This window comes from Cnephaeus nilssonii (assembly GCF_951640355.1).
Source record: "Cnephaeus nilssonii genome assembly, chromosome: 11".
In the NCBI taxonomy this organism is placed as follows: Eukaryota; Metazoa; Chordata; class Mammalia; order Chiroptera; family Vespertilionidae; genus Cnephaeus; species Cnephaeus nilssonii.
In genome coordinates, this window is record NC_137082.1 from 33,911,204 (window position 1) to 33,926,853 (window position 15,650).

Below are 15,650 nucleotides of genomic sequence, written 5' to 3' on the forward strand. Positions count from 1 at the left end.
TGCACATGGTTCTGCATTCAGGGCAGCATGGCACGTGACAAGGCACGGGCTGTGGTGTCAGGCGGGGAACAGGCTCTCTGGCACTGATCACACCTCTGCTTTTTTCTGAGGACCGTCAGGTAGATGGTGCTCCCCCAACAGGTACACAACCTGGCCCTGGTCTCCACGTGAGGAGGAAGCCTCAAGGAAAGGAACTTCCCGACTCCCCAAAGCGGTGAGCAGAGCTTCGGCAGGAACTGACGCTACCCGAGCAGAAAGGCTGCTGGCGTGTCTGGTGAAGGTGAGGTATGTATGTGATCCTCCCTCAATGGGGCGGCTGTCAATAGACGTGGGGGTCAGATGCTGCAGGTAAGCAGGGGCCTGATCCCTGAGACGGATGAGTGTGCAGTCCAGAGCCAGAGAGGAGCCATAGGAGACCAGGACGACACCCACCCGTGTGTGTGTGTGCACAGGTAGGCAAGGGGCTTCTGTCCAGTGGAGAGAAGCAGTCAAGGCGAGCTGCCCTGCTTGGCTGTGGGAAGGAGGTGGGGCCAAGACCAGGAGCGCAGCCCGCAGGAGAGGGTGGGCTGCTCCACCTGTCTCCGGAGGAATCACAGACCTTGAATTTCCTTACTTTGAGGAGGTCTTTTGTGCCAGAGCGAGGGGAAGGTTAGTGCTGCTGGACAGGAGCGTGTGGGATGGATGTGGGAGAGTTAGAATGGTCAGGATAGGGCCCAGAAGTGCTGTCGGGAGAAATCACCTCCCCTTTGCAGGAAAGAGGGAGTCTGACATCTTCTGAAATATACTAGGGGTGTATGTTGGGGGGCCCACCAGGCCCTGTTCCTCTCCACCTTTTCCAAGCAGCTCTACAGGGTGGGCCATTGGCTTTAAAACAGGCAAGCCTGGGCTCGGCCTGCCCTTCCACTCCGAGGCCGTACAGTAACTTCGCTGAGCCTCGGTCCCTGTCTGCAGCATGAGGAGGCAGCTGGGGGCTGAGCCTGGCCTGTGAAACGCGCAGCGCAGCCGCGGCCTCGCAGCCGGCACAGGCCCCTGGGAAAGAGCTTTCAGACAGGTGCCAGGCTTTCTGAATGGGCTCTCGGGAGACATGGAAGCTCCTGGAATTGGAAAAGCAGTCTTCTGAGGTGTTAGGTAAGAGCAGATCCAAGAAGTGAGGATCTGGAAGCTGGGGCTTCCTTATGGAGGCTTCTCTGACCCAACTAGGTCAGTGCCCCGTTCCCTCCCCACTGCCCCGGGCAGAGGTCATCTCCACGGCCTGTGAGGCTGCTCTCGCCGACAGCCACCTCCCCCCGGCCCCGCAGGTTCTCGTGGCGGTTTCACTCGTTGTTGCATTTACAGTGGCAGCTTCTATGCTGCTATAGAGAGAGGTGGACAAGCCCTTGTATTGGAGACATCTAGACCAGAAGTAACATGTTGGGAGAAAGGATGGAAACTAGACTGCTGCTAACAGGAGCTGGTGCAGACTCCAAATGGGGAAGGAAGTTGGAGTTTAAGATGGGACAGTTTGTCACATGAGGTTATTGTCTCCCTTGAGAACACGGACGTAGGGAAGCGGGCCCTAGGAACTGGCCTGCTAGGAATATGCTTGGAACCGAGCGCCAAGGGAAGAGTTAAGTCTGTTAAAATGAAACCAGGAAGGAGTGGGGTTGTGACTTGCTAGAAACAGCAGCCAAGCCGACGACCGACTCCCCTGTTGGCAGCTAAATGAGAGGCTGGGTGGGAGCCGGGGTGCCCCTGCTGTCTCCTGGATGCGGCCGGGAGTGGACCCGAGTGAAAGGGGTTGTTCGGTTCCCTCGGGGGCAGCTCCCAGTCCCTCCAGACAACGCTTGGGGACGGCAGAGGGCGGCTGGAGCTGCCTGCACAGGTGGTGAGCTGGCCCTGGGCTTCCTCCTTCCTCCCTCCATCCCCAAGTCTTGTCCTCTTCACCCCTGTGTTCAGGGCTGTCCTTCATCTCTCCTGGGCTTTAGCTACAGCCCAAGAGGAGAAAGTCCTGTTTCCTGCGGCCCATCTGATCGGAGCTATCTGCTCGCAGGCTCTGGTTACAGGAGGACGCTCAGGTTGCCAGGCGGTTGCTGGGAGGGCAGCCCAGCACACCAGGCAAGCAGGCAGAGCCCACGTCTGTCTAAGCTGATTTGCATCTCCAGCTGACAACCTAATGAGCAAAGTAAGGAGCTCTGTGCCACTTGTATGGCTGCCCAACCCAGCGGCCAAACTGCCTGAACAACCTTGTAGAGGCTGCACGGGAGGGAGTGGGCCTGGGGGCCAGCGGCCATGCCGTTGCTGGTTGCTTTCCTCCAACTGCCTCAAGCCCAGTGCCCACCGGCGAGGAGGTAAACGAGCAGATCTCAGTCTCAGTGACCTTGCCAGCCGCCTCCAAGGAACCAGGGTGCTCACAGACAGGAGACGGAGGCTCGGGAGGCCCCTGCGGGGTGAGCAGGGCAGGGGGTGCAGCAGGCCCAGTGCTCTTACGAGGCAGGAGCAGCCCTGAGACAGGCCATGCCTCACGGCGCCAGGTGGAGGCTTAGCACCATCGCCTGCCGCCTGGGAAGGACGGGCCCGAGAGGTTCTAGCCTCCCTGTCCTGGGACCTGTCGGATGGCCCTTCTTTCTGGAAGGAAAGCAGCCCACCTGGACAGCTTCCACCCCTCAGCCTCAGGGATTAGGGCCGGGCAGCCTCTTATTTTTAGGTTAAGAGGCATTAGGAAGGGATGAGACGTTAAGCCCAGGCAGGAATCTTCCAGGAACCTGCATGTACTTCCTGGTGGGGTGGGGGTCAAGGTGAGTGCAGGGTGCCTGGCTCTCTGCGATGGGTAGGGGCCAGTTCCCTCCGTCACTGACCAGGAACACCCTGGGCTCTCCTGCAGCCACGAGTTTGAGAGGAATTCTCAGGCTTGTTTGGTCAAGACCTAGAACCAGGGTTCCCTGGCCTGTGGTTGGCACCTTCCTCCAACTACTCCTCAGGCAGCAACTTGGTGTCATCCCCAGCCCCGTGCCCCCCGCCCCCAAATGCATACTGCTCTGCCCTCCTGTTCAAATATCACAGGGGCAGACAGAGTACAATTCACAGCCTCCTTTGCTTACGACCTATCAGAACAGACGGAACAAAATCCAAGGGCCTGGCCCGGGAGATCACCCCAGACTGTTCTCCCCCAGGGGGACCCCAGCCTGGCCTCAGTGGGCATGGGCCTGAGAGCTCCACTCCAGGCCCCACTCGGGAGCACCTAACTCCACGGGGAGGTTTCTACCTTTCAGGGATATTTCTCCAACACTGGTCTAGGACTAGCCGGCCTCGGAGTCGCTCGGGAAGAGTTTAGGGGAGCACCTAGGGAATCACGGCCTGGGGGACCTGATGGGACAAGGGCTGGGCCCTGCATTGGAGGGTAAGAACCTGCACCTCACAAGTAAGGTCCAGAGCTGAGGCTTCAAGTGAATGGGGCCAGGCCTGCACCAAGTCCTGCCCCACCATCTCACTGAGCCTTGGTCAGGGAGGTAAAATGGAGGTGTGGAGAGGGTTCCACTCGATAAAGAGCAGGGCCTTGGCTGGATGGACCGCAGTGCCCAGCTCACAGGGCCATGAGGGGGGTGGGACCAGCGAGGCCCACAGTGCAATGAACAAAGCACACCTCCTTGGGGAGGGGAGTGGAGGGGAGGAGGGTTTATTTGTTTTATCAGCTAAAGTTGTCCTTGCTTTCCTATCTAGGGACTGGGCTAAGATGATATGGGAAGGGTCCCTGTGCCATAAAGGAGTTACTTTTCCCCCTTCTCGAGGCAGTGGCCTCCTTCACTCACCATTACTGTGATTTCCTGTTTGCAGGGAGGCAGGGGGCTGCAGGTTGCTGCCCAAGGCCCCGTAACCGCGGTAACTGTAGTTGAGGCCGCCATTGACATACACGGGGTCCTGGGAGTAGGAGGAGGCTGGCAGTGAGTAGGTGGAGTGGGTGATGGCTGCAGAGTCCCGGGAGTGCTGCTTGTCCAGGGCTATGGGCTCGTCCTGCAGGGGAGAGGGAGATACTGAGGACCCACAGGGGCAGCGAGCCGGCGGGGTGGATGAAGGCTTTGGCCCCACAGTTTCTGGGACGCAGAGCTTTGTCCTGCAGGGCTGTCCCCGTCCCTGGTCGTTGCACACAGGGCCCGCGGGATGAAGCCCAGACACCCTCCTGGGTCTGCAGGGCTGGGTGCCCAGGCCCCCCATCCCTCTCCATCACTGCTGCCTCTTGGTAGGCCCGCCGGGTCCCTCTGCACTGGGGGCCCCACAGTCCGTGGAATGACTGATGTCCACCAACCCGGAGCAACCCCATGACAGTGGCCAGCAGTGAGCAGTACCTGCGAGGACTGGTAGATCTCCAGGCGCATCCTTTTGGCTGCTTTTCTCGTCTCGCTCTCACAGGCAGCTGCCAGGATGTTTTCGGCCATGGCCGAGGTCAGGTGGGGAGGTGTGGGTCTGGTCTGCAGGCAGAATGGGGGCAGTGTTGGGCCCACACAGAGACCCTACCCTAGAGGTGTTGGTGGAGGGTCTGGGGTCAGGCTTCAGGGCCGTTATCTATGGAGCTGGGCCTCTTTAGGGACCTCAGCTCCCCACGCTGTGAAACAGGGACCATGGTGCTGGCTCCTGGGACGTTGGGAGGATTATGGGTAAAGTGTCTGGCCAAGGGGACGCCCAGCAATCCGGAGTGTGGCTGGAGGCGAGAGGCGGGGCGGGGCTGGGAGGGCTCACCATCTCCATGCCGTTCTTCTTCATGCGCCGGCAGGACTTGAGGTACGTGCGAATGCGCTTGCGGGCCCGCTCCTGGAACTCGGGGAACTGCCGGCTGCAGGACTCGATGATGGCCTGGATCTTCTCCTTGGGCTGCTTGGAGATGGGCACCATGCGGTCCAGGTTCTCGTCCACAAAGAGGCGCACAAACATCTGTGGGAGACACGGGCTGTGGGAAGGGCTGGCCCTGGCTGCGGCCCGCCCGCCTGACCGACCCGGTGCTCACGTTGAAGGCCTTGAGGCGCTCGGGGTCCATGCCCTCGGAGTCGTTCATCTTGTCATTGTCCTCGTGGTCGTCGTGGTCGTCGTCGTCGTCGTCTGCTGGGGGAGCCCGGCCCACAGTCAGGTCCTCAGGGCAGCCGCTGACCTCGGTCTTGATGGAGTCGTAGCTCCCTGAGCTGTAGGGGGGCGACTGAGAGAGGAGGGGGCAGTCAGGCAGGCCTTCCGTGGTCCCCGACAGGCCTGAGCTTAGGAACTGGGTGCCCACACACCCCACTGCCACTGAGCCAAAGCTGCGAGGCCCTGAGCAAGTCCCCCTCCCCTTCACCTGTGAAATGGGGACGGCCACACTGCCCCCCTCCCTGGGCGGCTGTAGGAAGGACGCAAGGCCTGGCGTCCGGGGCGTGGTGCGTGGTGGGGAGGCACTGAGTGGAGGGTGTTAGTGGTTTACTCAGCAAGTGCCCACACCATGACCGGCCACGTGGTGTGAGGGAAAGGCAGACACAGAAAGGGTTCCCACCAACAGCCAGCCTCTTCGGTTGTGCCAGATCTGTTCTGGCTTCGGGGTTTTCTCCCCGACCCCCAAGGGGCTGCAACCCTGAGCTGATAACCGAGCTGTCACAAAAGCAGCCGTGTGCTGTCTGCTGGGGAGGAGAACAGATGGGCCGGGAGAGGGAACCAGCCAGGGCGACAGGTCCATTAGGCAAAGTGCGTTCCCAAAGCTCCCCGGTGGGGGTTCTCCTGTCTGCCACCCCCTCCCTCCCGCGCAGGAAGACACGGAGAGCCCGCTGAGAGGATACAAAGGGGGAAGGCAACCAGGTGTCGCACACGCACACGGGGCGGGGCGTTCACCCAAATACAGCACCTCCCCAGCCTGGAAGGCACTCCCCTCTCCTCCAGCTTTCTTCCCTTTCACCCTCTGCAGCTCAGCGCCCACCCGAGGACACTCATTTGCCTTTTAGAAAGTTTGCACCTTTGGCGAGTCCTGACTTCACTTACTGGGACCCTGACTAGCGCTGTCCTGGGACATGGTCCCTGTCCTCAAGGAGGTGGGCATCTAGCAGGTGCTTGGGCCCAGGAAACAAACAGCTACAGGTCAGACCCCGCGACGTGGCCACAGGGGGGTCTGGCAGGGGTCACAGCTCTTGTTGACAAATGGACACCACCAGGCCTCCTGTGACCAAGCCCAGAGGCTTGGCCTCCCCGGAACCGCTGGCCTGGTGCCCATCTCTTGATCCATACACAGACTTTAAAGGGGACAGTGACACCAGGTCCTCTGGCCTCCCACTGGCTCATGCCAGACTTGCAGTGGAGTCAAAAGACTTGTGCAAGTCACGTCCGAAACTGCACCTTAGCCGATCCTCTGGCAGCGTCGGAGGTGGCAGGAAACTGCTAAGATGCGAGCTGTTGGTGGCACTCATGCTCTCATCCTACTTGCTGGGCCCGTACACGTGGCCTGAGGCTTGGGGGAAACTCGCCCTCTCCAGCTCTTTGCTCACCGGGGACAGCAGCTATGCCTTCCCCTTAGTCCCAGTCAGAGAGGGGAAGTACCTGCTCCACAGCCAGAGCTCAGACACAGCAACAACTACACCCTCAGCCGCTTGCACAGAATTCCCCACGAGACACACCACCCCTGCAGGAAAGAAGACGGCCCGTGGCTGGAGCCAACATGCAGGGCTCCGAGAAGGCACTTCTGGCGCTGGCAGGAGGAGGTGCTCCCGGGCCTGGTGCCGTGTTGCGCCATCGCAGGGAACCTCAGTGGCCCAGGAGTGTGGGGCAGTGTCCTGGCAGGTGTGGCTCAGTTGGTTGGGTGTTGTCAAGGGTGGCCAGTTCAATTCCCAGCCAGGGCACATACCCGGGTTGCGGGCTCAATCCCCGGTAGGGGTTGTGCAGGAGGCAGCAGATCAATGTCTCGCCCTCACATCGATGTCTCTCTCCCTTCCTCTCTAAAAATCAATAAAGAATCTTAAAAAAAAGAAGAAAAAAAAAGAAACCCAACTGGTGGAGCTCAGTGGTTGAGGGTCTTTCCATGAACCAGGGGGTAACGGTTCGATTCCCAATTGGGGCACATACCCGGGTTGTGGGCTCAATCCCCACTAGGGGTGTGCAGGATGTTTCTCTCCCTTCCTCTTTGAAATCAATTTAAAAAAGTATGGGGGAGTACCAAATGGTGGGGGCACCTGCCCTGCCCCCCCTGCAGCCTGGTCTATTGCGTTCCCCACCTCCACAGAGGAGCCAGGAAACGTGAGGCCTGGGGACTCTGCTGGATGTGGCACTTGTGCTGCTATTCAAAGCAGACTCTGTCTTGTGGGTGAAGGGGACGCATCACCCACCACTCCTCTAAGACAGGGACGCAGGCTCAGAGAAATGAGGGCCTTGCTGGGTCACACAGTGTGGTCTCCCATGCCAGCGCCTCCTCAGAAAGGGTCCCTGGCCACCACCCTGACTTGGCATCAACTCTGGGCACATACAACGTCACTTGAGCCTTGCACACCCTGAGGTGTCCAGGCTCAGGTGGGCCCACAGCCCCACACACCTCAGGGGTGGTCTTCACCCCGTACTTGACACGGCTCCGCAGTCCATCTGTGCCGCAGCTGTCCGAGGGGTAGGAGGGCGTGCCGAGGGACGTGCCTGGCGGGAGCTTATCACACAGGTTGATGGGCTGGTCCTCAGCTGTGGCCGTGAAGTCCATGGGGGCCACGGCGCCGTTGCCATTCATCTCGGGGAAGGCGGGGTCGCCCTGCGTGCTGCTCGAAGTGGATGGGTTCAAGGTGGAGGAGCCATTGCCGCTGCCACTCTCCGAGGAGGAGTCGTCTGAAACAAGAGGCCTGGCTGTGAGGCTCCACCCCGCACCTACTATTCCTTAAGACCCGCCCCCCGGGTACCGTGGGCACAACAGCCCCGGGAGGACTTGCCCTGTGTCCAGCATCCTGGGCAGGAGGTGAGACTGCTGTCCCTTTAGCTCTCCGGAGGCTAACCCGGCCAGAGTGGGGGCAGGCTCCCTCTGCCATGAGCGTGGCCGATCCGGACCGGAGTGGCCACAGCGTGCAGGGTGTGGTGGTCTCCTGTATTCCACGCCCATAAACACCACATCCAGACTCCTGGAAGGCCCAGCTTCAGGGGCCTGGGAGTGAGTGGCTACGACCTCAGGTCTGACTGGTCTGCTGCCTACCAGAGGTCCTTGGTCGCCCCAGAGGCTGCCTGGGGTCTGGCCAGTGCCCCCCCTCTTTCCCCAGCTCACCACACCCTTTCCCCACAGGACCTCCTCTTTACAGCAGGCCCTTGAATTTTTCCTTCCTCTGCCCCAGGAAGGGGGATGGCTCCATTGTAACCTCCCAGCTCCCTCCTGCAAGCAGGCCCCGCCCAATCCTGGCCGCCGAGGCACACAGACACAGGCCCCCAGATCTGCCCTCTGCTCATGGTGCAGTACCTTGGACACTGGGACAGTGCTGCAGGGTATGGGGTTTGCATGCCCTGCACCTCAGTGGGCCACCCCAGCTTTCATGAGGTGACAGCCCAACAAAGCTCTGTCGAGGTCGCCCCCTGCTGCGGAGAGCACAGCATTGCCTATCCGGGAGGACACACTCCAACTGGTGGGCTAGACACGTTCAGATAGATTCCAGGCCCCTCTCCACACCCAGCCCAGCCTCCTGCTTGATCTGCTGAGCCAGCAGAGGCCGGGCTACTAACTGGAACTCCCAGGTCAGTGTCAGGTGAGTACCATGTGGTTCTCGGTGGTGCCCGTGCCACTCTGCACCTGCACCCAGAACGGGTGGGGGAGGGGCGGCCACAGTGAACCCTGACCGCATCCCAGGCCACCCCTTCTCTCAGGCCAGGGTCGCGCAGCGCAGGACCCCACCCCCACCCTTCCAGCCGGCAGATTATGAAGATTTAGTCTTCAGTGCTGGGCGCACCAGCGCCTCCAGAGCGTCCCCATGGCGACTGAGTGGCTCTAAAGCCTCAACCAATCACTGGCCTTCCTGCTGCCCGGGGGCGGGGCCGGACTGCCAGTCAAGCAGCCGGGTCCCTGGGCAGAGGGGGATGGGACAGGCCTAGGCCCGGTGGCACTCCTCCCCCTCAGCGACCGCAGGTCCCTGGGCCAGGCTGCCGCCCTCCTCTGTGCAGCCACCGCTCCCCCCATCCTCCTACTCAGCAGCTCCAGCTTCTGTGCAAAGCTGCCCCCTGGCTACCCCCTCACTCAGCTACACCCCGAAGCCCCCAGGCCTTGGGTCCTGCTACCTCTGAGACCTCACGGCCCATCCCCTCCTCCTCCGTCACAGATGGGTCTGGCTTTCTTCTGGTAGTTATCTCCAACACCCACCCAGACCAAGCAGTATTTACTGAGCATCTACTGCATGCTGGCCCTGGCCCTGCTGGGAAACAAAGTATGGCCTACAACCAAGGGGCAGGCCCTCCTGGGGGGCAAATGTGAATCACGGAACCACCGACCACCCTCCAACTTCCAGACCACACCCACCCACCAATCTCCTCCACTGCCCTCCCTCTTCAGCCCCCAGCTTCCCTCTATCATAAGGGGCCCCACCCCACTGTTTTCCAGCACTGGCCTAATCCTCACCGCCCTGTTCAATAACCTTCCTGCTCCCCACAGCCTGCCCAGTGTGTTCTTGGTCCCATGACCCCTGCAGTCTCTCCCCAGCCCAGGTCCCTCTATACTGGCCACCACTGGACCTACATTTCCAGACCTTTGCTTTGGGCACTGCTGTCTGCCATGTTGCTTCCAGCTCAGTAAATGCCAGTCAACCTTCAGGCCTCGCTCAAAGCCACCTTCCTTCCTCTCTTCCTAGGAAGGAGGTACTCAAGCCCTGGCCATGCCCAGGGATACTTCCCACGGCCCAGGGTTAGTCCCGAGAGCTGCCCTCCTCCCACCAGGCAGGGCCTGTTCTGGAGAGGCCCCACACCCGATGTTCCAAATCCTCTGCCAGGCAAGGATGGACACGCACACTGGCTGATCCGCTGAGCTCCGATGTCACTTCACACCCTGGCACCACCCCCAGCAAGCCACTTGTTTGACCTGGGAGGGTAGCATCTTCCTCCTCTTAAGGAGGATGTAGCTGGGAGGGTCAACGGGTACCACATCTGGCCCTCGGTGAGCTGTCATTGCACTCAGCATGGGGATGAGGCCAGCCACCCCTTCTCTGCAGTGCCACACCCCAGAGGCAGCATCCCGACCACCTGCTTCCCTGACCAGGTTTTCTCCTGGGGTATGGACCCCTTTGTCCTGCGCTTCCCCAGGCAGGAGACGCATGTGCTGGGAGGATACACAGGCAGGTACTCCCAGTTCAGAAGCCCAGGGTGGTGGCCCAGACTCTTGAGCCGCCAATGTCCTTCTCCCACGCTGTGCACCTGGGCTGTCCCGCCAAGGAACCCCAGGTGGTGGCACCCCCCTCCCACTACTCAGATGCCACCCCGGTTTGGTAAGCAAAGTGGCTGGGCAGGTGAAACCTGTGAGGCGCCTGGGGCCCAGACCTCACGAGGCCAAGCATTCCGAGCTTTTAGGAGAAACTGGAAACCTGCAACAGTATATATGCAGATTTTAAGATATTAGTGAATGACATACAATGTTTACGTTTTAAAAAACTGACAGATAAATGGATAAACAAAATGTGGTCTATCTGTGCAATGGAACATAATTTAATCATAAAAAAGGAATGAAATTCTGACACGTGCTACAGTATGGATGAACTGTGAAAACACTGTGTTCAGTAAAATAAGCCAGACACAACAAGGTGAATACTGAATGAGTCCACTTGTATACAATACCTAAAATAGGCACATTCATAGAGACAAAAGATATATATTAGGGGTTACCAGGGCTGGGAGAAGGGGGGATGGGAGTTTTTGCTTAATGGATACAGAGTTTCTGTTCAGAGTGATACTAACTCTACATTCATCTATAGGTTCTTGGAAACTGAGGCTTTAAGCAAAGCAATGTATAAGAAAACGGATTTTACCACAGGCTAATGGATATAAACAAGAGTTAAGTTCCTATGGCATATTTCTGGTAAAAAAAAAAATCACCAAATTTCTAAATAAAGACACCAAAAGACTTCTAACATTAAACACTGAAATAAATGTGAGCTATACATACATTTAAGAAAGATTAATAAAAACAAGACATTATTTTCCAACCCGCTTATTCCAGTTCAGGGTCGTGAGTGACCGGAGCAAATCCATGCAGACAGTGGCCCTGACCAGAATTGACTTTTTCCTATCACGTAACAAAACGATATTGAACAAAACGACAGATGTTATTCAAACACCTGCTGTATTTTGGAAATAATGGTGCCGGTTGCACAACACTGTGCATGTACTTAATGCTGTTCAATTGCATGCTTAAAAAGTCCAAAGGGGAAAATTATGTTTTATATATTTCACCACAAAAAAATCTCCCCCAAACAAAAAAACCTTGAGCAGGCCAGTAGGCCCCAGTACATAAGCTCCATTTCCTCCACCCCATTTACCCAAAGGCCAAGTCTCTCCCCCTCCACCCAGCACCCGGCGGCAGGGAGAGCCAGCTACACACACAGCCCACATGGGAGGGACAGGAGTCCCCCGGAGCGGGTGCTCTCCAATCACGCTGCTTAAGCACCCTCGGCCGGCGTGCTGACCACTGCCCGCGCAGCCTGCCCAGCAACACCGGCTCAGGCTGTCACAGCTCGGGGCCTCTTGCTGCCAACTGGGTTTCCAGCAGAAAGCGGAGGGGCTGGCGGAGGGGATGGACACGGTGTCTCCTTGAAGACACCACTTCACCTCTCTCAGCCTCCGCTTCCTTTCCAAATGGGTGTCATGTCAGTGAAATAGTCTGTAAGGTGTATACAGTACCTGGCAGGACAGTAGGCACTGAAAAAAAAAGTTGATTCCCTATACCCCACTTTCTCAGTTCAAAACAGACCTACTGCCCACACACACACCTTTCCCAGACCGAACACGGGCTTCGGGGATCCCTAGGAGCCGGTGCCACACCTGAGGAGGCACAGTGAGGGGAGGAGGGAGAGGACAGCCCCGGAAGATGCCGCTTCTACCCTGTTCTCTTCCTTCCTGGAACCCCTATTGGGTGTCCGGCCCATGAAAGACATTGGGGACACAGCGGTGAAAAGACAGGGGCGGCCACTGTCCTGGGGATTCACGCTCTACTAAGCCAGAGCTCACACAGGGTTCTGAAGGAGGTTGGGCTCCAAAGGGAGCATCGAGAGCTTTGATCCATCCTTCAACTCCAGCTGTGCTCGGAGCCTTTGCCCTGGCTGTCCTCTCTCTCTCTCTCTCTCTCTCTCTCTCTCTCCCTCTCTCAGGTGTGCACACACATTCCTTCCCCTTCAGAGCCTTGCTTAAACATCGCCTTCTAGTGAGACCTCCCTTGCCTAGCCTCCTGCCCAGTCTGACCCCTTTACCTATTTTTCCTAGAACATTTCTCACCTTCTCACATATTGTATCTATGGTCAGGTACTGGGTGGGCCCCGCCATCCCTGACTCTCCAGAAACCACATCCCTCTATCTGGTGAGGGATCCCTAGTCTTCCCGAGTAAGCATGTGCCCCAGGACTGGCCACTCAGCACAGCCCATCACGGTGATTAGTGACAGGCCAATTCCAACCCAGGAAAGTCGTCAGTCCTGGGGCTTCTCCTGGGATGACTGGGAGGAAGTGCTCTCCCCTTGGAGCTGAACCCCCTGGCAGGGAGGCCCACACCCGGAAGGCTGGCTGACAGGCTGGCGTGGGCAAATCCCCAAACCCGTCGGTGCCGAAGCCAAAGGCCATATACTTTTCACTTACGGAAGCCAATGATTCCCTTAGCGCTGGTGCTAGTTAAAGGTAGGTTGTGTCACGTGTGTCTGGTTTGGTCTGAGTAATTCATGCTGCTCCCCCACCCCCCACCCAGGGACAAAGGACTGGAGCCCAAGTCGGCTCTCTCCTTACCACGGCCCACCACAACCCAGGCCTGTCCCCCAGCGTGGTCCCGAGGTGGCTGGTACCTGCGGGAGGGGCTGGCTACAGGACCTCCCCAGCACCTGGCACAGAGAGCTGGCCTGTCACTGTTTAGGGACTGGAGGGACAGAGAAATGTCAGTATCCCAGGCTGGGCAAACCAGGTTTCTGACCCATTCCTATTCTTCCCTCTTCTCACCCCCTCCAAAAACTCGCGATTTAGGAAGACACAGACACACACCCAAACCCATGCTGCCTGAGCCGCGGCAGCCCGGGCGGGGGGCAGTGCGGGGCCTCGCTGCCTCCTGACCTTGGGCACAGCCGCCTCCTTGGCAACGCTTATCTGCAGTCCAGGAAGTCGCTGCGGCCGCCCTATTGGGCTCTGACACTTTATGACTCTGTGAAAGAACCCAGCTGGCCCCACGGCACCGAGGACCCGGAGCAGGGGGTGCAGGAGCTGGGCCTTCTGGGGCGGGCCTCCAGCCTCAGGGCTCTGCACAGGCGCGTGTTCTGGTTAAACACGCCCAGACCTGGGGCTGCAGGTGACCCTCTTGTTCCCACCGGTGCTGCTGGGCCAGGAGTTCCCTCCAGGATAGGCACCCACCCGAGTGCCTGCGAGAGCCCAGAACAATGCCAGCAGCACGAGACGGCCCCGACCTCGAGCCAGAGAGGGCAGGGCGACTGAGGGGCTGCACGGGAGTGGCTGGGGACCGCACCCCTTCTGGACATTTCCACAAAGCCGGGCCTCCCTAGCTCGGATTTGGGCAGGACCCAGAGCCCCCCACCTGCGCCCGGAATGCCTACGGGCAGGGAAGGCCTGCTGTGCCCATCTATTTAACGTGGGGCAATGTGCTGCTATTCAAATGGGGGAATTCGTGATGAATGGGGGAAATTGTTTCTCCCTCTGTCCCATCTCCAGAAGAAGACAAAAACCCCTTTTACCTCGGCAAACAATGCCCTTATGTGGGCGCCAGCGCCCTGCAGCCTGCACAAGCCCAGCTCTGTGCGAGCCGCCCATCGCCACACCAGGCTCCAGGGCCACGGCCAGTGGCACCCTCTCCCAGTGAGACCCACGCTGGCCCCCCAGGTGGGCTGGTCCGCCATCCCCGGGGCCGTGGCTGGGCACATGGCCGTGCCAGCCCAGCAGGCCTGGTGCAGGCCGCTTTCTGCGGGCAGAGGCGCAGCTGCTGGAGGCAGGGCCTCCCTCCTTCACGGCTCCATCGCAGCAGCGGCCGCCGGGCAGGGAGAACAGGGGACATCAATAATTCACACAAAGGAGAAGGTGGGGAGCACAGCGTGCTGGAGCCAGGGAGTGTGAGCACCAGCGGGCCAGGCGGGCCGTCTGAAGAGCCAGCCCCTTTCCGCTCCCTCAGCCCGTGTGGCTTCGGGCTGCAGTCTGGGGCAGACTTTGCTCTGAATTTGGGGTGTGCACCTCGCTGGGTTGGCCTCCGCCTGCTTTGACAAAGGCCAGTGGCCCAGGCCGTGTTTACATGATGCATAGTTCCCCGGGAGCGCTCGGCTCCTGGCTGGCTACCCTGCTCTTCCTCCCGGAAAGAAGGGGGAGGGCCCCGGTTCGATGGGGGTGGGGTGGAGACACTCAGAGGCTGGGTGAGGCACTGCCCCCGGGATCCCAGCCTCCTGGGTGAGGGGGTCACACTGGGCGCCTGCCCCCACCATCTGGCCTTCAGGTCCTGGCTGCCCCTCCTGGGCACCCCACCCATCCCTGTGGTTCCAAAGGCTCCACTCTCACCTAAAGCCCCCAGCTCAGGGACACCAGCACCTCTACTCGCAGCACCCGCCTTCCAGCCTGAGCTCTGTGACTCATTCCCTCAACAGGTGCCAGCTCCTCGGGCCCGAGCCTGGAGCAGTGCCGTCCGCAGACACAGAATGCGAGCCACACCTGGGAAAGTCTCAGTTTTCTAGTAGCCACATTAAACAAGGGAAAAGACATAGGTAGAATGAGTTTTAATAACCTATTCGTTTAACCCTATATACCTAAAAATTGTAATTTCAACAAGTGATTAATACTGTGTTAAAACGGAGATATTTTACATGCTAACGTTGAAACACCCTGTTTCAGTTATGCACAGGACAGCACACCTGTTTTCACGATCCCTTTACAATAGCCTCTGTGGCTCCTGTATTCGACAGGGCAGACCCAGACCTCTATGACTTTCACCTAAAACCAAAATGATTTCTCTCAGTGCAGACCCTGGCCCCCGGAGAGGTGTCCAAGCTGAAGAGGAGAGTTTGGGTCTTGGGGCAGCTGGCCTGAGCAGGGCCAGTGAGAGGCACCGGGGACGGCGCCACCTTGGTGGGGCGGGCGCTGTCTGCGTGGAAGGCCAGCACACCGTCATGCCCACTGTGCACCCCACCCCACCGCGGGCGTCAGGAGGAACCAGAGGCTCCCAGAGGGAAGGCTCCAGCCGTCACACCGAGTGAGCAGCGGAGCCCAGATGGGCCTCAGCGCTGCCCGACTAACCCCGGGTGCTCCTTCTTCTCTAGGCCTCGGCTTACCCCATCTGTGCTAGGGAACAGACCCCACCCCGTCCCCACCGCACTTCCTGTAGCCTCTCCCCCAACACACACTGGCCTCAAGTGCCCAGGAGGACACACTCCCAGGACAGACCGCCTGGGTCTGTGCTTCCCAAGTGCCACATTCTCCCTGGCCCCGCCCGCTAGGCCAAGCATAGGCAGTGAAAAATCAATGCTAATTCAATGTGCAAAGCTCTAGATGAGAT

At 59.1% G+C, this 15,650-nt stretch overlaps 1 protein-coding gene across 3 annotated transcripts in view; it reads right to left on the reverse strand.

Moving 5' to 3' along the window:
- Positions 1–15,650, reverse strand: part of NOL4L (nucleolar protein 4 like) — a 131,461-nt gene that overhangs the window by 8,791 nt on the left and 107,020 nt on the right. For all 3 annotated transcript variants that reach the window (XM_079784917.1, XM_079784918.1, XM_079784919.1), the window contains 5 exons: positions 7,505–7,782; positions 4,976–5,161; positions 4,711–4,902; positions 4,320–4,442; positions 3,786–3,987 (listed from right to left, as the gene is read on the reverse strand). In XM_079784917.1, the coding sequence (XP_079641043.1) occupies positions 3,786–3,987; positions 4,320–4,442; positions 4,711–4,902; positions 4,976–5,161; positions 7,505–7,782 (981 nt within the window). The remainder of the gene's footprint in view (positions 1–3,785; positions 3,988–4,319; positions 4,443–4,710; positions 4,903–4,975; positions 5,162–7,504; positions 7,783–15,650) is intronic.